This window comes from Tursiops truncatus, chromosome 3 (assembly GCF_011762595.2).
Source record: "Tursiops truncatus isolate mTurTru1 chromosome 3, mTurTru1.mat.Y, whole genome shotgun sequence".
Taxonomy (NCBI): Eukaryota; Metazoa; Chordata; class Mammalia; order Artiodactyla; family Delphinidae; genus Tursiops; species Tursiops truncatus.
Genome location: NC_047036.1, coordinates 35,303,443 through 35,329,654, shown reverse-complemented (window position 1 = coordinate 35,329,654; position 26,212 = coordinate 35,303,443). Strand labels below are relative to the sequence as shown.

Genomic DNA, 26,212 nt, shown 5'->3' with positions numbered 1-26,212 from the left:
TGGGAGAATATTTAGCCACGGCTCACTGTTGACCTTGATCATAACCCTTCCCATGTTTAGCCACACCCTCAAAGGCAGCTAAGTGGCTAGAGTGCACGATATTGTTCTGAAGTTCAACTGGATACCAATGATGACTGGGGAAATATAGTTTTCCTTTCCTTCCATAGGTTTCTGTATAAAACTCCATGTAAGCATTTGCTGTCTTAAAGAATTCCAAGATGATATTTTACTGATTATATCCATTTTTCTCAAATAAGAAATTAGAGAGCATATAGCATGGGCATGTGGTATTAAGTCAAAAGGAAGTCTATAAATGAGAGGGGGTTGTTAAACTAAAAAGAAGAAAAGTCAAAGGATTTTTAAATGTGAGATGTAATGATATCTTACCATTTTCCACTGGGTCTCATTTACTTCTTTGTATTGCAGTTCATATTCCAGGACTATCCACCCCTTCTGAACATCTGCATTTGGTGGTGGTTCCCATCTCACTTGGATATCTGCATGAATCCCTGTTAAACTGATGTTCAGTAAAGTCCAGTTGAGGCCAATGGGTGGATCTGGTTGCACTGGGCATTTCAACAGAGAATTAGTACACAGACACAGCTCGATATTAGTGGAATGCTTTCTTCCGAAGAGACTGTTACTTTATACATTTTTATTATTCAAACTCTTAATTCTTCCAATATTCCCACTTTATGGGACAGTATCATTTTTTTTAACATCTTTATTGGAGTATAATTGGTTTACGATGGTGTGTTAGTTTCTGCTTTACAACAAAGTGAATCATTTTTTAACTTAAGGATGATCTGTTTTTAACTTAAGGATGATCTGTTTTTAACTTAAAAAAAAAGCCCCTATAAAAAACTTCTTTTTGAGTTTAAAATCTGATCTATAGCTATTCTTAAAGATTTGCCATGTTTTACACTTCTTTTGGCTCTGGTAGGATTAATACTTTGGGATTTTGGCAAAGGAATTCACTTTAACTCAGAACTGAAGGAAGAGAGAGTCAGAAAGATCTATGGTATTTAAACATGTCGCTGTTTTGGAACTAGGGGTGGAGAAATCTTTTTTCTTCCAAGCTGTATGTGACCTGGGGCAAGATCTTTCTTATTTTCTTTCTCATTTCTTGTCTTTGCCACTTCTGTACGGCTACAGAAGCACACTCCTTCCAAACACTCAGTAAATACTCCTTAGCTTGTCTTCCTAGCCACATGTGATCATTTCTTCAGATATAAAATGAAGGCATTACACCGCTCTCTCAAATGGTAATGAATCAGTGTTTTCTGTGTTTTACTTAACTGCATGCTACTGACCACTGTGGAGTGGATACTACTTTATAAAAAATGAGAAAGTCCCAATTTGACTAATCATGACCACATTTTGGAAATTAAATTGAAGGGATTTGCAAAATAGCTAAGCTACCCACATCATGATAGTTATACCTCATCTTTCTGGATTTGTTGGGGACTGATGAATTCTGAAAACCAAAGCTTAACCCTTTATATGACTGAACTATAAAAATGTTTTTAATGCAAAGTTTTCTCCAACCTATTACTCATGTTGCATCTTACAAATCTTCCTGTCTACTGTCTACTTTAAATAGAGGATATAGAACTGGGCCCTTTTTGAGAAGGCTCAGTACCACCGTTACGAGCATAATAATCACCTCTTCCTTACTTTTATGCTTATTTCTAGGTGCCTTAGTTGACACATTACAGTGTGAGAAACACTCTGAGATACTTAAAAAGCATCTGAAACTGAATGCATGCAAAGGCAAGTCTTCTGCCTGAAGCTTGCTCCTCTTCTACCTTCCCTGGTTCTGTTAATGGCGACTCCATTCCTCCAGTTGCTCAGGATAAAAATTCAACTCTTCCCGGACTCATCTTTTTTTTTTTTTTTTTTTTTTTTTGCGGTACGCGGGCCTCTCACTGTTGTGGCCTCTCCTATTGCAGAGCACAGGCTCCGGATGCGCAGGCTCAGCGGCCATGGCTCACGGGCCCAGCCGCTCCGCGGCATGTGGGATCTTCCCGGACCGGGGCATGAACCCACGTCCCCTGCATCGGCAGGCGGACTCTCAACCACTGCGCCACCAGGGAAGCCCCTGGACTCATCTTTTTTTTCACCATCCCACATTCTGTCAGCTGTACTTCCAAGATACTCCCCAAATCCACCCACTTCTTATCAGCTGCATGGCTCTAACCTGGTCCTAGCCATTATCATTTTTTTGTTGTTGTTGTTGTTGCTGCATTAGCCTCCCAACTAGTCTCTTCCTGTGGTCCTTGTCCCCCTTCAGTCTATTCTCAACACAGCCCTCAATACTGTGGACATGGTGGTCATCTTAAGTTAGGTCATATCACTCATCATTTAAAGCCTTCCAAAGGCTTCCTATCTCACTCCAGATGAAAGCCAAAGTCACACATGGCTTAAAGGGTACCTTAGCCTTGACCCTCTGACCTCTGGGATCTGGTCTATGACCACGCGCCTCCTCGCTCTCTGTGTATCCCCTCGCTACCCCATGCTGTTCCTTGAGAGAGCAAAGGCATGCTCCTGCTCTTCCCTCTTCCCTCAGGTGGACACGTGACTGTTCCTCTCATTTCCTTCTTCCCTCTTCCCTCAGGTGGACACGTGACTGTTCTCTCATTTCCTTCTTCACTCAAGTGTCGCTGTCTCGGTGAAGCCGTGTCTGATAACGCTACCACTGCAACCTCTCCAGCATGCTTTTCTCCCTCCCGATGTTACCTCTCTTCCCAGCATGGTCTCTTTCCACCCTCACTGGGAAAATGTCCCACTAGGGCAGACGTTTTCTGTCCCCAGCACCTAGAACACTGCCTGGTCTAAGGAAGAGACTCAACGATTGGCTGAATAAACTGAATGAATGACAGATGCCTAAGTAATATGACTTTAAATCCAAAGACGAGCCCTGTGAGGTCTAGTAGAATACATTCATAATACATGAGGAAGCTGAGGCTTGTGGCTGTCATCTTCAGATCTAGGTTCACCTCGGTTCTTTGTTGTCTCTCACTCTCAGCTCCCTCCCTACCTGCTTTCATGGTAACTCTGCCCGTCATCATCTTTTGCCTTGATTATCACAAAGTCTTCTAATCCCCATACCTCTAGTCTGTGCTATTCCAATCTACCCTCTACACTGCAGCAAGACGAATTCCCCTGAGACAATAGTACCATGCTGTATGGCTTTGAGGTTAAGAGCATGGGCTCGAGCTATGCTGCTTAGGTTTGAATCTCAGCTCTGCCTACCAGCTGTCTGACCTTGAGCTAGTCATTGATCCCCTGCTTTGGGGATCAGTTTCATCATCTGTAAAATGGGGATTATAATAGAACCTATCTCACACAGTGATCATACCTGATCTATGGTAAATGCTTTGTAAGGGTTAGCAATAAATATCCTGAGGTCATTTCCCTGCTTAAGCATCCTCAAATGTACCCCTGGGCAGTAAGGTAAAGTCCAAATTCCTCTGTGGGGTACACAAGATCAATTGATGATTTCTCTGGCCAGCGAGTCAGGCCTGCCAAACTGCTCCCGAGTCTGTGAACATTCTGTGCTGTTTGTCACTTTTGGAACTTAGTCGCTGTTGGAAGACACAGTCCATCTTGTATAACTGGCAACTCCTGCTGATGCTTTAAGAAGTAACTGAACTAGTCACCATCTCTGTGCAGCCCTTTCTCTACCCTCGGGCCCAGTCAATCATTCCCACCTCTGGCCACAACCTTGGCTTGCTGTGCATTCCACACACCTTGAGTCCGGCACCTATTGTGCTGTATCACAATTACTTGTTAACCTGCCTGATTTCCCTACTTGACTGCGTCTTACTCGTTCTGTAGCCAACACACCCAGCACAGGGCCCGGCTCGTGGCACTTGGCAGGGACAGGGTTAGAACACGGGTCTTGACACAGTAGTCTTTCTACTACCCATTTAGCCACTAGACAGCTACATCTATTGACGTTAGGGCATATGTACGAATAGTTCCTCTAAGCCGTATAATTGGGTTCTCTTTTCTGCGTGGTACAGTTTTCTCAATCTTCTCCCTCAAAGTCAGGCTATCAGATTTACTTGTTTCCATCTGCAACTTCTACCCACACTCTCTCTGTCTCTTCCAGTCTGCTGATGCCTGGGAAACCACACACAAGAACAACACATCTGAGAGAGGCTCCAAGGAATTCCTATAAGCAACAAATGAGCTTTGTGGATAGATCTGAGGCACCAACGTCAGCTACTCATGGTCCTTCTTTGATTCTTTCTATTTAGCTGTTTATACTATTATAGTATAAACATGAATATTCCAATTATGGTTGTTTGTTTTGTTTCATTTCCCCTGTGTCCACATGATGCGCAAGGGATACGCTGCTTGGAACTTTCACTTCGTTCACTGAGCTGATTACCTCCAGTGTTTGTTTTGAGATCTTATAAACATGTCTTTAGACTGATTTTGGCTGTTCTGTCCATGTAAAATTCCAGAATGATTATGCCTTGTGGTAAAGAAAATCTAGGCCTTTATTATAGCAGTGACAGAGATCAAGGCCAATGTATTTCAGTAGATCAGAATATAATAATCATACCAAATCATTAGGAGAGAAGGAATCTTAAGAGTGCGTTGAGTTTGTCCCTTGCAGCGGCACACAAGAATACAATCCAGCTTTAGCGACCTTCTCAAGGAAAAGACTCCATAAGACTCCTATTCTTTTCTTTACAACATTTACTGCCAGATTTCTTTCATGTTAGAGCCAACCCAAGCTCCCTCTGCCCTTTCTCTCTTGTTCACCAGCTGATCCCATGCACTGTAAAGGAGACCGCCATCCCTCTACAGAGTGCAATGACACAGTCTTCCTATTTGCATACACTTGGACTTTGCAGCCTTCCCCACTTATTTAATCTAAAGCCATGTCAAATAAAACACAAACCTGTGATTTACCTATTTCCTCAACAGAGAAACACTTTTGATCCACAGTATCACCATTGCTAGTTAGCTTGATACAGTAGGGGATCCAAATGGAGGTATAAGATGAATTAAAGTAACAGCTGTTTTCTCCAGCAGAGACATAATCGGGGCATTCTTTCCATTCTTGAGTCCATTCTTGAGTGCTCCTGAAATGGAGGGTAAAAAAGGATGAATTGTTCCCCCAAATCATGCCATAGCTTAAGCCAAAGCAAGGTGCTTGGCAGTCAGAGTCAATAAATTGGGACACGACTATGTTATGAGCAAGTATCTTAGTGGCACCATTTCTAAGAAGTAGCACATCTGTGGACTGATGATCAGTGTCTGTAGACCGATAGAAGGCCATTTGGTACTTCTGCCTATACCAAAAGCATCCCTTCATTGACTGTGTATAATGAACCAGCTCCTAAATTAAGTGATTTATTGGTAGGTACTTCATTACCCCCATTCTGCAGATGAGGGTTCTCAGGCTTACGAAGGTTTAAAAATGTTCCTTTATTAAAATACTGCAGAGAGTCAACCCCCAAACTATAGAGATTCCCAGAGAATAGCTGAGTCTTTAAACCTGGGTATTCCCCCAACTCATGGTGGAAGAAACTGAGGCAGCACACTGATGGTGTTCTGCAGGCTGAGTGACATGGAGATTTGGGTGGCCCTGAAGTGGACAATTGGCTACCGCCCTACTCTGAACTGCTGCGTCCTGTGTCCATCTCCCCAAAGCTGTCCATTGTTTGGGGGGGATGGTTTCCTGTTGCCTCGAACTCCTTCCCATTCTCCTGATTTTTTTTCCTTAATTACATGAAGAGCCACGGGAACATTTCAAACATGCTGGACATCCAGGTAACCTTTAAGAAACATGGGAGTCCTAGGATTTTCCCCTCTACTCATAAAAGAGACAAAAGCCATGGACCCAGAAATTAAAAAAAATTCTCCAAACTGAGAAAGCATTTTTCTTCTCCATTTTGTAAATAGAAATGGACATTTAATTATAATATCAAAAAAAGGAAAACAAAAATGGGCTGAACTGAATCAATGTGTTTGCCAGCAGTTCCTTTTTTGGTTTCTCTACAAAGAACAAGTTCATCTTTTCCTATATCTTCGATCAGATAAGAACAAACAAAACAAGTCATGAGGGATAGATGGACACATGGAGAACACTGAAGAAATCCGAAAAGCTACATCTCCATATTTAAATTCTACCATAGAGTTATTCACCTCTATCCCAGTCTACAGAAAGCATCATTTACCCAGATGACTTAGAACAACAGCAGGATGTGTGTCGAAGAAAAAAGAGATGCCAGGAAGTTCACTGTGGGAGGACGTCAGTTTGGGGAAAGGATATTCCCTGATCAGCTGCTAAAGGGGACCTGAACAAAAATGCAGAGCAATCCAAAGATCGCTCAGACTCAAGTCCATCCCAGCAGGAACTGAGCAAACATGTGAGACAATGTGACACAGCTCTCCTCCCATTTCCCATCTGCTTGCCTGACTGAATGACTGAATTCAGCAAGCCATCACTGGGTGTCTCCAATGCAAGCAGTATGTAAGCATGATAGCTGGCACTAGCACTGTGTGGCTATAATGATTAATAAGACTTGATCACTACCTTCAGGCTAGAAGACGACTCAGAAATTACCATCCGAGTACTTTCTTTTTTTGTCTCCTTTATTCAGTATACTGATATTTCATAAGCATTGATTATATATAAAACACCATGCCAGATATTATGCGGGATTCATGTGAATTACTCCTGCCTCAGGAGAATGACCGAGAAACTGTATTACAAAGCAGTGTGGCTAAGTGTTTACACATCGTACTCACTGGAGTTAGAAGAGGGAATGATTGCTCTGGCTGTTCATGGAAGGCTTCAAGGTGGAGGTAGTGTTTTTAGCAATCTTGAAGGTGGGTAAAAGTTTAACAGATGGCAACAGGGAAAGGAAGAGAGGGAACAGAAGGCAATGGAATCATTGGGAAAAACTTTCTTAAATTAGAATTGCTACTTAGGTGGGGTAATTGATTATTTACTTACTCTTCACTAGGCTATCGGCCGAGAAGGGGGTTTACAAGTCCAGGAGACATAAAGCCAGGTAATCTGTGGCTGAGGGAGAAGGGGGTAGGAATGACCTTGTGTCGGCTGACGTGCTTGGGGCTGGCAGGCCAGACTGTGGAGGTCTGTGAGCATCACCCCAGGGGGATGGGTGCTGGGCAGCAGTGGACAGCAAGGACCCTGCAGGCTGTGGGAAGGCAGGATGAAGAGCTGGGAGAAGACACATGTTTCCTTCTTTACAGCTGTTTCCCAAGTTTGGCACTAGGAGGAAAGTTGTGTAACATCAGGGGGTCCTGGAGACAGCTGCTTGTCAGCTGTTGGAAAGAACTTGGGATTAACATGGACAGTGAACTGTTGCTTAATTTCTGGTTGAGATTCTCAGAAGCTGCATACTCTTGGATGAGAGGGAGATTCATCTCCGATGGGAAAATTAAGCGGGTAGAGGGTAGAAGGAAGAATCGTGTGTATTGTGTGTACGTGTTTAGAATAGGAAAAAGATAAAAAAGAACTATCGATAGGTGGGTCATTGAACTATGGTATGGTTTGTTTTATCTTGGCTTTCAAACAAAATAAGAGTACAGTAAAGAGAATGGTTTAAGAGATTGCCTAGGAAATGAGGCTTCCATATAATAGTAAAGGACATATCAAATGTATTTAGCATAACTGACAGTATTAAAGTGACTATTAAAACATTCTAGTGCTTAGCAGGTCTGGAGTTGTAATAGGGAGGTTAGCTCTGTGTATTTCACAGTTTCTCAACTTTGGCTTGTCAGCACCCTGGTCCCCATGGGGACTGTAGGAAAAACACTGTTTAGATTGTCCCCAACCCATTAGCTCCACGGAACAAACAACTTAAAGCACTTATCTTAAGCACAATAGATCCGGAAGAGCTAGTTCAAAACACAACTCCCAACCCCCTCCCTCACTAACTGAAGTTGAATTTTATTTTAAATACATATTTAACACTTCTTTTTAAACTATTAAATTTAGAGAAGAAAAACATGGGGGCTTCCCTGGTGGCGCAGTGGTTGAGAGTCCGCCTGCCAATGCAGGGGATGCGGGTTCGTGCCCCGGTCCGGGAAGATCCCACATGCCATGGAGCGGCTGGGCCCGTGAGCCATGGCCGCTGAGCCTGTGCGTCCGGAGCCTGTGCTCCGCAACGGGGGGAGGCCGCGTCAGTGAGAGGCCCGCGTACCGCAAAAAAACAAATGGACTCACAAAACCGATGCTCTGTTGCCTGCCTTCACTGGGTTGAATTTCTCTACAGATGACCAAAGCCCGTTTATGGAAGCTACTTCCTACACTTAAGTGCTCTAGGTTTGCTCCCAGACTGGCTTGTGACATACTGGTGAGAACTATAGCAAGAGCCTATCAATAAAAATCAGAATAAAGAGCAGAAGAAATGCTTTCCACTTAAAGGTAATCAACTGGAAGAGAAAAAAAAAAAAAAAAAACAACATCATTTATGTTCTGAGGGCAACTGTTTTCATTATCTCCAGATCATGCGTTTTAGGCTTAAAATTTAACATATTCCTTAAAAAAAGAAAAGAAAGTAAAACTGCTCTTTCTCCTTTCTAATTTCCCCCACCACCTTGCATGGAAAAGAAACTTTCTTTTCAAAAGCCGGGGTAATTTGGGGAGGGGGTTTGGTGGGGTTGGGGGAGAGAGAATCTTTGAGACTGAGTCTTCACATGCCCACTTCTTTGAAAACAAGGCATCTGCAGGCAAAAGGCTGAGAGCAGAGCATGCTGACAGGCTCCTCTTTTTGCCAGGCCTGTGATTTGCATTCTTGCTGAGTCCCCTCCAAGCTCAGAGGCTGAATCGGGCACGGTCTCCATCACAGGGTGGCACAGACTGTTCTGAATTGGCTGCCTCTTCCCCCAGCTCACCTGGCCAGGAGCAGAGCCAGCCAAGCCTGCAGCTGCCTCTGGGCCCGCGCTCTGGGCCTGACGTGTTTAGATTCCCTTGTGCTTTAGCTACCAAGGCCAGGCCGGGAGTGCATCAGCCCCCTCCCTCTCCTCCCCGCCTCCAGTGCTCTGGCTCTGGATGACATCATGTCACAGTCTCATCTCTGTATCAGGGACGGGGAGTCATGATTCTATAGTCCCAGGAGTTGCCTGGGAACTGAATTCTAAGAAACAATGACAAGAGTCAGAAAATGCGTTTGTATTTTCTGCTTTGTGTGAGTGGGTAACATGAAGGCAACACATTTGTGCTCTAATTGGTGCAGTCCTGGTAATGCATATTCCTGATACTCCTAATTCCCTTAATTCTCCCCTTTCCAGAGACACCGGGCTGGGCGCTCATGTTATTTTGGCTAAGATATTCAAAATAGTTCAACGCTTATAGAGAAAACACAAAACACTGATTTTGCCAGTTTGGTAGGCCCTAATTATGAGGTTGTACTTAGGGGGTTGGAGGATGTGACAATTTCTTCCCCTGGGATCCCAAACTCTACTAGGACAATAATTGATGACGTCTTTCTGAATAGATCCAAGACTTTCCCCCACCTCGTCACACTTTTAGTAGCATCTCTACTGGCACAGGGCTGGGTTTGGACCAGGGATGCTGAAAAGCCTGGGCTGTGCTGAGAAGGCCTGGAGGCAAAGGTATGTGGCTCTGATGGATGGGGTAAGGGACAAATATATATTTGTGAAGGCTGCATCCTGTTGGATCTTTTTACTCAGGTTCAAATTTGGTGAATATTAGGGTGGTGAAAATCTGTTTTCATAAAGTGGGCCCAACTGCTATTTCTCTCTTTATTTTAGTTAGTTGTGCCAATATGAATAACCTATTTTGTTTTGATTGAGCTCTAAGCTGCTGAAGCAAAAGTATGAAGATTGAACCTACTAAATCTCTCTTCATTTAACAATAATTTCAGAGGATATTCAAAAGCGTTACCAGACATTTTTGCTTCCTTTCAAAAGTGTTACCAGACATTTTAGCTTCCTGTCCAAATGTATGTATACAAATCAGCTTTGTCAGCCGGCCCCTACCTCTCTGCAGTATCAGCCTCGCTGGGGAAAAAAGTGCATTTGGTGCCCAACCGTCTCATCTCTGTGTGCCCTTTGGGGTACATCTGAGAGACCTCTCACACACCTGGAAGGTGACTAAGGCCAGTCCTAGTTGCTAATTCAAGGTATTTATTTGCAAATTAAGCATCCAGCTCTGCATTAAAAATGGTCTTATAGCACATCAATAATCATAAGCAGTAAAGAATCAAAAATCACTTTTGTAGCCCAGCAATCAGAATTCTATATTATTTTCAATTATTATCCCGCTACCAATAATAGGAATAGCAGCTACCATTTATTCAGTCCTTACTAGGCTTGTCACCAAGCACAGTGATAAGTGTTTTTCATGGATTAGCTAATAGAACCCTCACAAGAAGCCATGTGGCAAGGTCTATTATCTCCATTTTGCAAATGAGGCGGCTGAATTGTTGACAGACTGACTAATCTGCCCAGCACCACTCTCTGAGCGAGGGCCGGAGCCAGACTGAAATGCGAGATGGTTGGCCCTGAGCTCATGCCCTTAACTGCCTGCTGCCTCTACCTTTCCTTTCCCCGCTCCTCTGGGGGATTGAAAGCACCATCCTTGGACAGATGACCACCACCAGATCAGGGGTCTCCACTAATCTTGCATCTTGGCAAGAAAAGAGGAAAAGAGGAGATGATAGAGTGTTTGAGCCTAAAATTTTAAAAGCAAAAAGGTACAACATGAGAGTAAACAGAAATGGAAATCGTGCCAGGTGAGGAGGGGTAAGAAATGAACGACTCGGGTGGTGATCACGTTGGAAGATCTTTGTTTCACTCTTCCCGTTATTTTATAGGACCATCAGTAAAAATGGAAGAGACAAGTATCATAGTCCCTCACTGAATGAAACTAATTTAACAGGGACACAGTCTATTTTCTACATAGGAACCAGTCTTTTAAAACACACATCTTTAAAAAAAACCCCTATGGCTTCCCACCACAGAGAAAGTAGGCTGCACCATGGCCTGCAAGGCTCGTCTCAGTCTGGCCCTGCTAACCCTCTGAATTCTCCCCCATTACTCTCCCTGTCTTCCACCTTGTACCATCCGGCCTCCTGCTTTCTTCCTACCTGCCACATTGGCCTCAGGGCCTTTGCACTTGCAATTTCCTCTGTCTGGACAGTCTTTCCCCCAGATACTCACATGGCCTCTCTCACCTCATTTACGTCTCCGCTATAATGCACCACAGAGAGGCCTCCGATGACCTCCTCATTTAAGATGTCTTCTGAGCTCCTGACATACACACACACACTCATGCACACTCACTTTGTTCACTCCCCCATATGGTCACGCACATTGACACATACAGACACTCATGCACAACCACACACCCCCACACTCTCACACATATTCACACGTGCATACTCACCCACCTTCCCACATTCATGCAGTCATACTTGTACCCACTTTTACACACTCACACACATTCTTGCACTCACAAACATGCTCACTCATACCTTCACACACTCTCAAGCACATGCATATATTTACACAGTGCTAACACTCTTTCTGGCTTTACTTTTCTTAACCATGTTGCCAGCTGACATTTAATTTTTTAATTAAAAAAATTTTTTGTCTGTCTTCCCCCACTGTAAACAAAATCTCCATGAGACCAGGGACTTTATCTTTTTGTAATCACTACTGTATCTCCAGGGCCTAAAACAGTACCCAACATAGAGTAAGGGCTGAATTAATATCTTTGAATAAATGAATGGGTGAATGCACTTAGGTCATCAAAATAGGTTATTTCCGTTCCTACCCCTGCATGTCACTCAATACGTTTTAATGAGAAAGTCCGTAGAAGAGAAAAGTCAGAAAGGCACGAAGCCTGCACCTTCTGATATAGAACAGCTGTATGGATCCTGGGCTCTGTAAACCGTGATGAACCCCATCTGTCCAGTGGCATGAAAAAGTCTCTAGTTCAGGTGAACGGCACTTGGTGAATTTAGGCTTCCCGGAAGAATCTGCAGAATAAAAAGAAAAGGCAAGGCATGATATCGGGAGGGTAACAGATGGTCCTAATGAGACACATACTTAAAGCGGTCAAGAACAAGCACTTCTTCTAGAAATGCTGTTTCCTTGGGTCACAGCTACAGAACTGCTGGCTGCCAGTTATTTCTCTGTCAGTCCCGATTCCAGGGACAAACCATTTTGTCTTTATTTCCGACATTATTTCTTGGGGCCTGTTTAAGAAACCAGAGCTAGAGATGAGGATTTGGGCACAGGTAGTTTATTTGGAGGTAGTTTATTTCCCCAGGAAAGGGAAAGAGGGACGTAGGGAAGGGAAAACAGCTAACAAAGTGTCTGCTCTTCGGCTCGTGCCCATAGTGGCTGACAGGGGTCCAACCCCACAGAGGTCCCTCTGAGAAGCTGTGAAAAGTGTGCCTTCCCTGTGTCCTCGACAATGATGGGAGCCCAGGGCGTTTATCCACCAACTCCCATCGGTGGAGGGCTGCCCTGGTGGTGTTAATGTCACTGAACTTCTAGGCTGCACCTGCCCATGGGCTGAGGGTCCGCACCTGACTTCTGAGAAACCTAGGCAGGCACCCGAAGTGTGCCCAGCAATGTGCATGGTGGCAGCTGCCCACCATGGATGGCTGCGTTGGGCCCCAGAGAACCACAGAGGCTTTTCTCTTTTTACAGATGTTTGATAAAGTCACTAATGTTTGCATTCTTTTAAAAGATTCAGCCAGTAAACTCATTAAATAGGTATCATTAAACAGATACCTACTTTCAACAACTTGTGCATATATATACGTGTCAATTCTAATTTGGGAAGTGGAGAAAGACTCCTGTGTGTTAGGATATTAGCCAAGCTCCTCTGCATCTATGAAAACTGCAGCTATGAATGTGCAGCAGGTCTGAGGTAAAACTAATTTCTGTTTATCAATTTTCATTATTCTTCTGACTTCCATGGCCATTTTGGAGACTGTGGTCAATGTTTATGAACCCACTCAGAGCACTGAAGCACTGGAGCCTGTGTCATCGATTACAAATGAAAAAGGTGTATGTTTCTTTAGGCAAGCAACTATTATACAGTAGAGTTCCTGGAAAAGTTCCTTTTTCTATTAGCTGAAGCACTGGAAGTATTATCTTTTAGATCCTTCCAGAAAATCAGTGCTAAATAAACCACATCTAAACCACAACTAACATGTTTTAATGCCTGCAGGGTTGAGGGGAGGATTGCACATTCTGACTGTTTTTTTGAACAGAATGTGAGAAGAGGAAATACACCAGATTTCCAACTGAGAGATTTGTGATGTAGTCTCAGCTCTGATACTATGTAGCCTTGAACGTCTCAAGTCATCTGGACCTCAGTTTTCTCAATAGAGAGGCTGGAATAGATGAGATCCAAGGTACTTTACAACTTCACTTTTACAATTAAGTGACATATACAACCACTAATAAAAATCTACAGAATCAAAACATAATTTTGGCATTGGCGCCCAAACCACCAGAGAACACCATCCAGGTTCCTATACTCCCTGTGCAATGAGCCTGCCACATAATGGCAAGAATAATAAACCTCATATGAAAACTTGAAACATGAAGGGAAAAAAAAAACTTTGCTAGCTGGGGGAAAAACAACTTAAAAAGAATTAATTTGAAACACATTTTGCTTGCTTAAACTTACTATCCTTGTTTATTCTGTTTCCTTTTAACTCCAGATATATAGAAAGCCCCATATTGTCCTGCATTCTAAATAAGAAATAGGAAATTCATGGTTGTGGTGCTAATGTGATGAAATACGTGCCCACAGAGGAATCCCGATGCAGGCGCAGTGCAGCAAAGCTACTTTTTTAATGTCTGTCTTTCATTGCCTGCCTTCCTTTCCCTATCTTCCTCCTTTCTTTCTCCTTCCTTGCACCCTCCTTCTCTCCTTCCTTCCTTCCTTCTTTTATGGCTGGGTATGTGCTGCTAGGTGCTGTAGCAGACAGCCTCTCAGATGGCCCCAAGGATCCCTGCCTCCTTCAATCCTCCTTGAAGGATCCCTATCCACAACCTTGAATATTTCCTCCCCTTGAGTAACTTGCCTCGAACCTATGGAATATGATAGCATTGAGGGGATGTCACACCTGTGATTAGGTTACAAAGGATTGTGACTTCTGTCTTGCTAGCTGACTTAGTCTGTTGCTGAAGCAAGCTGCCATGTTAGTGAGGACCACAGGGCAAAGAATGGAGAGTGGCCTCTGGTCCACAACCAGCAAGACGTTGAGGCCCTCAGTCTAACAACCCTCCAAGAACTGAGTCCTGGGAAACAACCATGAAAGTGAGCATGGAAGCCGATCCTTCCCCATTTCAGACTTCGGATGAGACCACGGCCCTCGCTGGTACTTTGAGTGCAGCCTTGTGAGAGAATCTGAGGCAGAGGACCCAGCTGATGGATTAATTTGGAGGATGGATAGGGAAAAATATTACCCATAGTAAATATCTGAAGGCTGTTGATATATTGATATAATAAACAAATTCAGTATATATCAGAACTTCAGAGCTGTGTTTAAGAATGACATAAACTACTTTTCTTAGCGAATGAATATGTCACAGTGAGTGTGGGAAAGTGGGTAACTTCTCTTCTGGAGGCAAGAAGAACTGTAATACAACTGCTGCTTCTCTCTTGCTCAGACACCTCCTGCTTCAGCTGTTATCACTGTGGCTGAAGACATTCAACCTTCCTCAAGTCCAGTTCCTTTGAGTCATGCTCAGGTTTCCCAAGTCTGAGAGGTGCTGGCCTAACCTTAAAATGAGCACCTGTCTATTTGATCTGAAAATCCCAGTAGAAACTTGTTTTGTGTTTCACTATGAAGGCAATAAATGGTTATCATACACTCTGAGGTCCTCTCTGATGAGCCACACACAGTCATTTCTAGACTAGAAATACTTCCTACTCTCTTGTGATTTTTTTTAGCCTAAACCTACAGAGTAGTACACTCTTAAAAACATCTCTTAAAAGAATGTTTCAATGGACAAGAGAAGCCACCTTTGGCCCTAAAGTAATTCTTAGAGAAATGAGTATTCCATTCAAGTGGTCCCACATCCTGAAGAAATGTTAATGTGTTAACACTGATCAGCATTCAAAAATCTTGACCATAACCTTGGGATTCACTTTTATTCTCTCTCTGGAGCTTTCATTTTGAAAATAAGGATTGTAGTGACATGTTTACTTTGTTATCATTACTGTGTTTCATACATCATGCTACATATTGTTACATCATGTTGAATATTTATGTAATCTCCTTTAGTACTGCTAACAGTTCTAGAAGGTGGGTACTATTTCCACTTAGACATGGGTGAAACTGGAATTCCGAGAAGTTAAGTGAGTTGCCTGTGTTTATATTGCTGTTGTTTGCAGAGGTGGGATTAAAACACAAATCCTTGTGATTTCGTCTAAACTCTCAGCACTAGTAAAAAATAGCTTTTTTGTTAGACAATTCTCTACTGCTTCTCAAGAAATTCCCAGAAAGGAAAGATGACCAGCTCAGATGTGCTCTTAACTAAACTCTCAGAAATCTGTAACCTGGCAAGCCCTAAGAGCAGCATTTCCTAACTGTGACTGCACATCGGAATCGACTGAGGAGTTTTAAGAAGATACTGATGCCTTGGTCTACTCCCAGAGGCTTGACCCAATCTGTCAGGGGTGCAGCCTGGGTATTGAGATTTTTTAAACAATAGGTAGCCCAGGTTGAGAGCCACTGATGTAGAGAAATAAAGTTATACGTAAGCACTGAAAAGTCAGCTTTCCACATTATTAGGTTCTCTGATCAGTTCTAGCAGAGCTGCAGATCAAGAGTGACCTCCTTTGAGCCAAATTCTGGAGGGTGTGGGAAGGATGTGAATTAATTATGACCTTAAAAGAGTAGAATAACTGTTCACAATGAACGCTTGGAGAACTAAGAGATATTTTAAATACATGTGTGAAATGATACATCTAAATGCTAAACCTGCCCAAATTTCTGATGGGCTATAAACTGGTAATAAGAACTAAGTTAATAAGTTAACTAATAAGTTAAACTGATATTCCTACTGAAATTATTCTCTAGAAATCTTGAAGAGAGTTTTACTAAATTCAAGTTTTGAAAAGTCAATGGAATGATGTTATGTTCAAACCTACGATGACAGAGGGACGGCATCAGATGGGCTGGGAGGCGCCGCTGGTTGCAGCACGTCACCTTTGACAGTGACCGTGCCTGATTTTGTCAACCAGGTTGGCTGGGCCTCCTTTCCTGCCCAGTGGCTCTCCCCTTGGAGGAACATGATCTTCCTGGGCCGTACACAGACGTCGAACAGCTGTTACATACTGAGATAGTCATCTGCCTTCTTACCTTCCGTTCTCTCACCAGTCATGCTTTTCTATCCTCAACTCATGACAAAGCAGAAACAAAAGCCAAACGAAATCACATACAAGTTCCCAACGTGTGCTTGGGGGTTTGGGGTTAGAAGAGAAGGAAGAAGAGAAGCAATTGAAGTGGGAGGGGAAGGCTGGAAGGAAAGGAGCCTTTGGGAGGAAAGGACAACCTTCTTCCGAGAGCTCCAGGTCGTGGAGGGGAAGGCACTCAGCAGCCATTTGCCCTTAAATGTACAACCTCCACTGCAGCCCGTCGTGTGATTCAACTGCTGTCAACAGTCCTGGCCAGTTGTTATCACCCCTGAACAGAGAGGCTGGGGACTTAATACCTTGTGAAGAGACAACCTTGCCCTCTGACCAAAGTCTAACTGAACACAACCAGTTGAGAATTTCCTTTTGAGTTGGGCAGCATAGACAAACAGTAAGGAAAGGAAAGAAAACAAAACAATAGTCCTTAATATAATTAAGAATTAAAGCTTGCAAAGACATACTAAAGAAAACAATTTTATAGAATAGATAAATGAACTTCATAAATAAATAAATGGAATGGGCCAAGTGGTTGAACTGTATTTCTAAAATGCTACCTTTTATTTTTTTGTAAAGCCTAAGTATTTCCTGGGGCTTCCTAGGGACCAGGTTCTGGACTGAGGGGCACTGCGTTTTGCACAGTGCTTGTAAACACTTAGGTGGAGGGGAAAGAACCCCTTGCCCAGCTTCCTTACGAAGAGTCCTCCCTTATGAAGCTCTGCTTTGAGGCCACACATCCTTCTCCTAAGTACACCTGTCATTTCCAAAGCACTTTTCTATTGGAAGAGCTTCAGGAATTCAGTGATTCCTTTACCTTAGAGCATCTTACACCCCCTTTCACCAAAGGTCTTGTCCTTGATGGATGCTGGCCTGTCAAAATATGGTAAAAGAAATCTGTAAACTTCCTAGTTGAGCACTCTTGTCAAAAGTAACTGCCTTATAGATAATATAGTGTCAAAGAACACATCTTTTAAGTCTGGTAGGCTATTTTTTTTAACCTATGGAATTGCCAAGTGGTTATGAAACTGCAACTACTTAGTGCATAAAACTATTGGCAAAAAAAGCTTTAATGTTGGAAACTGGCAAAGAATTTAATAAGTATTTTGTATTGGACAATACTGGATATAAGGAATTCACCCTCACAGTTGATTTCCTTTATGGTTCTCTGTGGAATTGAAGAAGGCACAGCTGTAAAATCTTCTGCTTAGGCACTTAGTGGCTTAGAGTTGGGAACAAGAATTCACAAGATCTCCCCTGAACTACTCATTTCTTTCTTTTTTATTATTTTAAATTACACTCTAGTACGCTTTAAAAATGGATTCTTGGTGCATTTAAAACATTGTAAGGTTGACTAAAATAAAGGCTTAGTAAACATGTCCAGTTAATTTAAGATGAATGTCAAATCAAGTGAACTTTGCAGTGTCTTGGAAAAGTATTTGCAGCACATGTGGTCTGGCAGGGAACTTAACTGGATGCAGCCTCTACGGATAGCTCATCTGTATGGCAACGTCAGGAAATGTTGTGCATAGAGCTGTACATGCAGTTCTATTAGCATTTAAGCGTTTATCTTTTCACCAAAACTTGTTTTGTTGTTTTAGTTAAGTTTTCACAGAACATTTTCATTATAAAATATATTTACTTCTCTTCTTAAATAGCTGCAGCTGAACATAACTAATCCTAGTTTTGAACATTCAGGGGCATTAATCAATCATCTTTCCTTTCTTCTCCACAGCATTTATCTGGTGCATTTAGCTTACTTAGTGCTTTCACATTATTTCACTGAATTCTCTTGGACAGAATGATCATATATTTTCCTATCTGATCTAAGATTTTTCTCTCTTCTCCCATCAATTCTCTTAAAACTGTTGTGACTACTAACGGGGCTTCTTGGGTGGAAGGGTGTGGGCACTATTTTCCTTGGTGTTCTTTTCTCTGGCTAGAGGGGGGATGTGCCAAGGCAGCTCCAGCAGCCCCGAGTTCCAACAGGGTAGCCTGCTGGAAGACGGAAACAGGAGCATCACCTCAAAGACACGTACTTACTGCCCTGCAGGATAACTGACTCAGGAAACAGAACTGCCATAGTTTCATTATTCAAGAAAAAAGTATTCTGTATATCATGGTTTTGAGATGTCAAAGAAACAATTAGCATTAAATTTAGTAAGATTTATTTTCTGTTTGGTTAAGGTAAGGGACATCCTAGATAATAATCAAATAATTAAAATATAAAGCAAGAAGATGTGGAATAATTGGAGCCTCCAGTAGGAATGTAAAGTGATACAGCCACTGTAGAAACACAGTTTAATCATTCCTCAAAAGTTAAACACAGAGTTACCACATGACCCAGCAATTCTGGTCCTAGGTAGGTACCCAAGAGAATGGAAAACACAGGCTCACATAAAAACTTGTACAATTATATTCATAGCTTCATTATTCATAATAATAAAAAAGTGGAAACAACCCAAGTGTTCATCACCAGATGAGAGGATAATACACAAAATGTAGTATAATCATGTAATAGAATATTCGTCAGCCATAAAAAGAAATAAAGTATTGATACATACTACAACCTTGAAAATCTTTTATTAAGTGAAAAAAGCCAGACAAAAAAGGCCACATATTATATTATTCCATTTGAATAGAACTTCCAGAATTGACAAATCCATTAAGATAGAAAGTAGATTAGTAGTTGCTAGGGAATGAGAGGGAGGGAAATTGGGAGTCATTAGTAATGGTAGGGTTTTCTGTAGAAGTGATGGAATGTTCTTGAATTAGGTAGTGGCGATGGTTGCACAACATTGTGAATACACTAAAAGTTACTTTAAAATGGTTAAAATGGCAAACTTTATATTATGTGAATTTTATCTCAGTAATAACATGATCTAAAATGTATAAAGCAAGAAATTATACTTAACACTAAAATTGATACGTATAATTTAATTTTTATTTCTTCTTATCCTCTATTGGACAGTCATTTTTTCAATTTAAGAATCCCTATCATTAATTTAGGCACACCACTGTCATAAAATAGGGAATTGTAACTCACTGCACAAAAGACACTACCGGTTCCCTCGATCATATGAAAGTGTCCTAAATGAAACTTAACCGAAGCACTTGTGAATGTCAGGTTCTTTTCAATGAGATGATCCAAATTCCTGAAAATCAGTAGCTGGCAGAGGAGCTATAGACAAAATTAACACATCATATGCTGGAATCTCCTGGGAAATTAGAAAAAAATACCAATGCCTGAGCTCTAGACTTTGAGATTCTACTTTCACTGGTAATTTATGGAATCACCAATTTAGTTACCTGGGCATAGGATTTTTCAAAGTTCCCCAGTGATTTTGAAGTATAGCAGAATTCAAGAACCACTGACTTATATCATCTTTTCCCCTCTGAGCCCAGAAGGCATCCTGCTTGTTCCCACCACTGGAGCCTCTTGTTTGGGTCTCCCATGCAAGTTCTTCGCCAGGAATGGGAGGAAAAAGTACATGTGGGGATATTCTCATCCAAGCCTAAAAGTATAGCCATGCTTTGCCAAAGTCAAATCTCTGTCATGAAAAACATGAACCTCCTAGAGTCTCAGGGGAGCCTTCTATCGCCAGAAGAAACCAACTGATGAATGAGCCTTTATTTTCCTTGTCTTGTAATTTTGTTGAGGCCATTTAATTCTCACTGATGATGATATAGTCTTCTATGTAATTTCATTTCTAAGGTTTGGAGTTTCAAATGCCATAAAACAGGGTCTTTTGTAATGAGCACACCAAAGCTTCTTAGTTTTAGATTCACAGGCACATTCAACATGCATTCATTCATTTGTTCATTTATTCAACAAACAATCGTATTTGTTCATTTATTTATTTATTTTTGGCTGCCTTGGGTCTTCATTGCTGCACGCGGGCTTTCTTTTTAGTTGCAGCGAGCGGAGGGATAACTCTTCGTTGCAGTGCGCAGGCCTCTCATTAAGGTGGCTTCTCTTGTTGCGGAGCATGGGTTCTAGGTGCGTGGGCTTCAGTAGTTGTGGCACGCCAGCTCAGTAGTTGTGGCTCGCCGGCTCTTGAGCGCAAGCTCAGTAGTTGTGGCGTACCGGCTCAGTTGCTCCGTGGCATGTGGGATCTTCCCGGACCAGGGTTCGAACCCGTGTGCCCTGAATTGGCAGGCGGACTCTCAACCGCTGTACCACCAGGTACAAACAATCTTGAACACCTGTTTGTGTGCCAGGCTTCAGCTTAACATCATCACTTGCTGAAACAGTATATTCGGTCCAAGGATGATGACACAGCAGACAGACTATTTTATATAAAGAGGCTGGGCCAGCTCCCTGAGAGAGGATCAGCCTGGTCATTCTTTCCTAATAACTTTTGCTCTGTGTACATTTTCTTGCTTGGTGAAATTACTCCCACCACATGTTTGAATTCTTAAGTGTATATTCAGATTTTTAAAATGTTTCATGTATATATTTCTATTTCCATTAAAGAATGACCAATATGACACATGCAAAGATAAATATGGTATACATAGCCATGGCTTCCAAAATGCAATGAGAGAACATTTTTCTGTAAGTACTTATACATGTTTCTCAGGAACACAGCTTGTCATGCTTGTGTGTGTGTGTGTGTGTGTGTGTGTGTGTGTGTTAATTTTTAAAGGTATTTACTGCTGCAGTAAGGCAGCTGTGTCATATTTCATTCTTCTAAACCAAGGATTCTTAACCAGGGATGAGTTTCCTTCCCAGCAGCTGTTTGCTGGAGACATATTTGATTGTCATGGCTTGGGGAGGGATGACACAGGCATTTAGCAGGTAGAGGCCAGAGATGCTGTGAAACATTCTACAATGCACAGGACAGTCCCCACAGCAAAGAATTATCTGGTCTAAGATGTGAATAATGTCCTCTTCCAAAGAAATAATTAAAACCATTAAATTACAAAGTAGTTCTCCAAAATTCAAACATGTAGCTAGAATGAAAAAAGCTAACACAACAACTGAAATCTCTAATCTCCTCTACCACCTTGCCCATCTGAACTTTTTTTTTCTGCTCAACAAAGTACAACATCCTGCATTTTTAAGTCCTTTGGGATTTTAAAGAGACTTTCACATAGATATTCCATTAATCAAGAAGCATTTATGCAGCACCTATTATGTGCAAGGCACTCTTTCAGGTGTTGTGGGAATTATAAAAATAACATGACACATGGATTCTGCCTTTGAAGAACTGTAAGTAGTACAGGAAATGATACATGTGCATATGAGAAGTAGCTAACAATAAAAGGGAGCTCAAATAAAGATAATAATTGCTTTAGGAAATCAGAGAGAGTTGTGATTACTAAGAGCTGAGGGTGGAGAGAGAGGAAGGCTTCAAAGAGGAGTAAGGAGAGAGTGATTAACAGATCCTAGTTTGCTGCAACGGAAAAAGGCTCATGATAGTCACCAACCAAATGCCACTAGGGACACATCTGTACACAAAGTCAGGTTTATTTACCTTCCTACGTGCTGAATCCGAATCTACATTCTAACAAGTTCCCAGGTTATCCGTAGGCACATTAAAGATTGAGAAGCATTGACTTAAGGCACCTGACTGCCAGCTAAGGGTTCTTTCAAACTGGACCAGTGGTTCTCATCTCCGGCTGCACATTAGAATCACTCGGGGATCTTTAACAAACTACATTTCAGAGAGCTAATTTAATTAGATTAGGTGATGCCTATACAGTGTTATGTCAATTATACCTTAAAAAAAATAAACACTACTCTCAATGTATGGAGTGAAAGAAACAGAAAGGACTGGGATGATGCCTGGGCATTGGTATTTTTTTTAAATGCCCCAGGTGCTAATGGCAACCAGCGTTGATAACTACTGAATCAGAACAATGAGCTTCTGTGTTAGATTAGTATAATAAATTCCTTAAGCAAATGTATTGAAAGGCCCCTCAAATGCCGAGTCCTGTGAAAAACAAACCAAATGAGGGTTAGCAAGGCAAAGCAGCATGCATTGAATCTCCGAGGGGAACTAGGTCAACACCCCAATAATGAGGATGTGGACTGTGTCTACGTTGGCTCTCAGCGGTGGCAGTGTGGTAGACAGCACAAGTCCCTCTGGGGGTGGTCTTCCTGGGGTCTCCCAAGAAGGTCCAGCCGTAAATTCCACTGTGTAGAGCAGAAACATATGCTTGCAGCTGTGTTTCAGGGGTTCTAAAGTTGCAGTTTTAAGCATATATGGTATTGAGAGTACAGCTGCCTTAATTGTGGGAGTCATGGAAGTTAGTGTTAGATTCTGTGCCATAGATCCTGGGAGCAGAGCCAGTTCCAGGCTCCAGGATGGCCTGTGTCGGTCCACACAGTAGAACAGCCATGGCTGCCTTTGTGGGAAACTACAACTTCTCAGCAGAACACATCATATGAAGCCCTGGCATTGCTCCTGTAGCGAATCTCCTAAGCTCTCATAGTTCTTCATTTATTCACTCTTTCTGGACTCTTCGTTGGAGAGATCTGCGGTATTTTTAGAGAGATGCTTTTCAAACTTTAATACGTATAGACATCACCTGGCAATCTTGTGAAAATGCAGATTCAGTTGGTAGGGCCTGAGATTTTTGCACTTTTGACAAGTTCCAACATGCTACTAATGTTGCTTCTGGTGGCCACATTCTGAGGGGCAAGAATTTAGATGTGTTGTCCAACACGGTAGCCGCTAGCGTCACATGGATATCGAGTGCTTGAAATGGGGTACTGCAACCAAGAAATCTAGTTTTAAATTTTATTCAATTTTAATTAATTTAAATTTAAAAGTAAAAGCAAAAAAATTTTTCCTTAAATATAACTTTGTTTCAGTAGGACTACATTTCATTTCTCTGAAAATTTAGCATCCCAAGTGTGCCGTAAATGTAAAATACACACTGGATTTTGAAGATTATGAAAAAAATAATGTAAAATATCACAATACCATTTTCATTAGATGGATTACATGTTGAAATTATAATATTTTGAATATATTGGGCTAAATAAGATATTATAAAATTTTTTTTACCTATTTCTTTACTCTTTTAATATGGTTAATAGAAAATTTAAAATTTTCTATGTAGCTGTCATATTTCTATTTGACAGTACTTGTTTAGATGGAAGAACTGATTTCAAAGGAAGAACATTTAGTTAAAAAGGAAGAATTTGGAAAATGTATTGTATCAGGCTTAAACACGGAAGACCTAAAAAAAAGTTGCTAAATTGGCAAATTGTATAAATCGAGGTATAGAGGTAACCCTCATTTCAACGAATCCATTCTCTCTGGTGCACTGGTCCTGAGAAAGCTAGAAGTTTTCACCTAGTTCATGGACACTCAAGGGCCCCTCAGCAGGAGACCCAATCTAACCTTCCTGAGCAGAGCCCCTTAATCTTTATAAAAGTTTCTCTCCTACCTTATTTCCTCTAAAACACACCCATCTCTGTTTCCAATCTTAGACCCTTGGTGGATAGGGGCAGTAGGGAGCAGTAGAAAGAGCAAGGCTTGAAGGCCAGCTGGATTTAGGTTTGAATCTCAGATGTACAACTTGCTAGAAATATTACATAAAGTTTCTAAGCCCCAGTTTTCCCATGTGTAAAATGAAAGCAAAGTACCTGCACAGTTGCTGAAAATTAAATCAGAATATTTACGTAAAGTACCTGGCACAGGATTGATTTTCAACAAAGAACCAGCACCGTTATTACAGAGAACGAACTCACCAAATTTAAAATTGCATACGAAGCTCTCATTGTTTTTATTCATGTGGATTAGTAGATCCTTACTCCTTCATCTGTTGAGTTCCAAGGATATTTTTGAAATATAACAGGGCTTTATACGTTGTAATGATTCAGCCTAAAATTATGGTGCACAATGAGAATCTGAAACACCGAAATGGTTCACATAGAAAGATATTTAGGACTAAGCCAATCTATGCAGAATCCACCAAAGTGGACGCTACCTTCTTATTCACGCATCCAGGCAGTCTCAAATGCAAACCAAATTTATGTCAGAAGTAATGGGTTCTCTAGGTTCTATGGCAGGGTTTCTCAGCCTCAGCGCTGTTGATATTCTGGACCAGCTGCTTCTTTGTTGAGGGGGTTATCCTGTGCAGGATGTTTAGAACCCCGGGTGGGATGCATAGCATCACTGCTAGTCTCCACCCACTAGATGCCAGCAGCACTCCCCTCTCTCTCAGCTGTGACTACCAAAATGTCTCTAGCTATTGCCAAATGTCCCCTGGGAGAGAGAATCATCCCTGGTAAGAACCGCTGCTCTGTGGGAATGTACCACTCATTTTAGTACCTCAGTTACAAATGCCCTGATTATATTGAAATTGCATACTTACATTTAAATTGAATAATTTTTATTGTATATAAGTAAAAGCATTTTACTTAATGCATAAAAGTTCTTTCTGACTACCATTAATTGAGCTCCTACTATGTGCTAAGTTCTTGCCCTCTGTTTCTCTTCTTATCTTGACAACTCTTCTGTGAGGAATGTGGTATGAGAGTATGATAACCTTCATATTATAGATGAGGAAGCTTAACTTCAGAAAAGGTAAATCATTTTCAGCCAAAAAAACAAACCAGTGAGTAGCAAAGCTGGGATCTGAATCCAGATTTTTCTCATTGCAAAACGGTTTTCCTCATATGCTGCACTCTTCCAGTTTTATTTGGGTTTTCTCTTTATGGTGAGGTTGCTTTTTGGCATTAGGCTTAGAGATTTATCAGCTTCTATGAGCTGTTAGATAGCTTGTAGAGACTACAGATTAGAGATTAACTGTCCTGTACTTGGTTTGAGAAGGCCTTGTACTTCACCCTTTACCCTCATTTATATAAAGCAAATAGGAAAAGCATCCTTATAATCAGAACCATATGTATCCCTGAACAGCAGTGCCAGATCCCCTCATGGAAATGAGAAACTAATGATAGTCCCTGCCTCTGTGAAGTTTTCAGGCTGGTTGGGGAAATAAGATTTACACATATGAAATGGTCAGAAAATAAAACATTTTAGGATATACTGTAGTAGCTATAATGAACTGCATAACGAAAAGTAAGACCGGTATGAGTTAAAATAGACCTAGAAACCTTCATAGAAAAGTTCTGATGGGAAAGGAGAGAGAAAAAATGGGGGTGCATTGTAGGATGTTGGTCATTTATAACAAGTATTATACTTCTAAAGTTGTCATTGTGAGATAAGAGAGGAGGTTAGATGCATATTGGGAAGTAGCTGCTTATCCACTGGTGGACAACATTCCATTGGGCAACTCTCGAGAATAAAGGGCATACAATCATGGTCCACATTTGCTTCCTTCTCTCTTCCAAGTCAAGATTTCCACTCACTTCTAACCATAACCCAAAAGACAGATAAACATATAGAAGAATTAGAGAAGCAGCACTTATTTCAGACATCAAAGAATTCTGGGAACATGACTTTGGCAATTCCAAATAGAAGAGAGTCTACATGTGGTCACATACTCTTAGAGCTGGGAGAGACCTTGACAGTCAGCTAGGCCCACCATTTCACTTTACAGACGAAGGAAATGATGTTCAAAAAGAGAGAAATGAATCGGCCAAGGTCACACAGCTGGTAAGAAGCTAGGCTGTGTGTTCCACTGCCTCCATGAAGTAAAAATCACGGTCACTAAACATGATGGCCTCCTGATTATTATTATTATGTATTTACTTCACACCTACCAACCTCTGAGGCCCCACCACATTTCAAAGTGTCACATTTATAGAGTGAACCAAGCTTGATCCTGACCCCTAGACTCTATGACAATATTAAGACCAAGTCCAGGGTCCCAGTGACAAGAAAAATC

At 41.6% G+C, this 26,212-nt stretch overlaps 1 protein-coding gene across 3 annotated transcripts in view; it reads right to left on the bottom strand.

Moving 5' to 3' along the window:
- The window catches only part of GHR (growth hormone receptor), a 292,818-nt gene that overhangs the window by 35,472 nt on the left and 231,134 nt on the right, over positions 1–26,212 (bottom strand). For all 3 annotated transcript variants that reach the window (XM_033852831.2, XM_073802086.1, XM_073802085.1), the window contains exons 4-6: positions 11,870–11,999; positions 4,930–5,102; positions 388–566 (exon numbers count right to left, since the gene is read on the bottom strand). In XM_033852831.2, the coding sequence (XP_033708722.1) occupies positions 388–566; positions 4,930–5,102; positions 11,870–11,999 (482 nt within the window). The remainder of the gene's footprint in view (positions 1–387; positions 567–4,929; positions 5,103–11,869; positions 12,000–26,212) is intronic.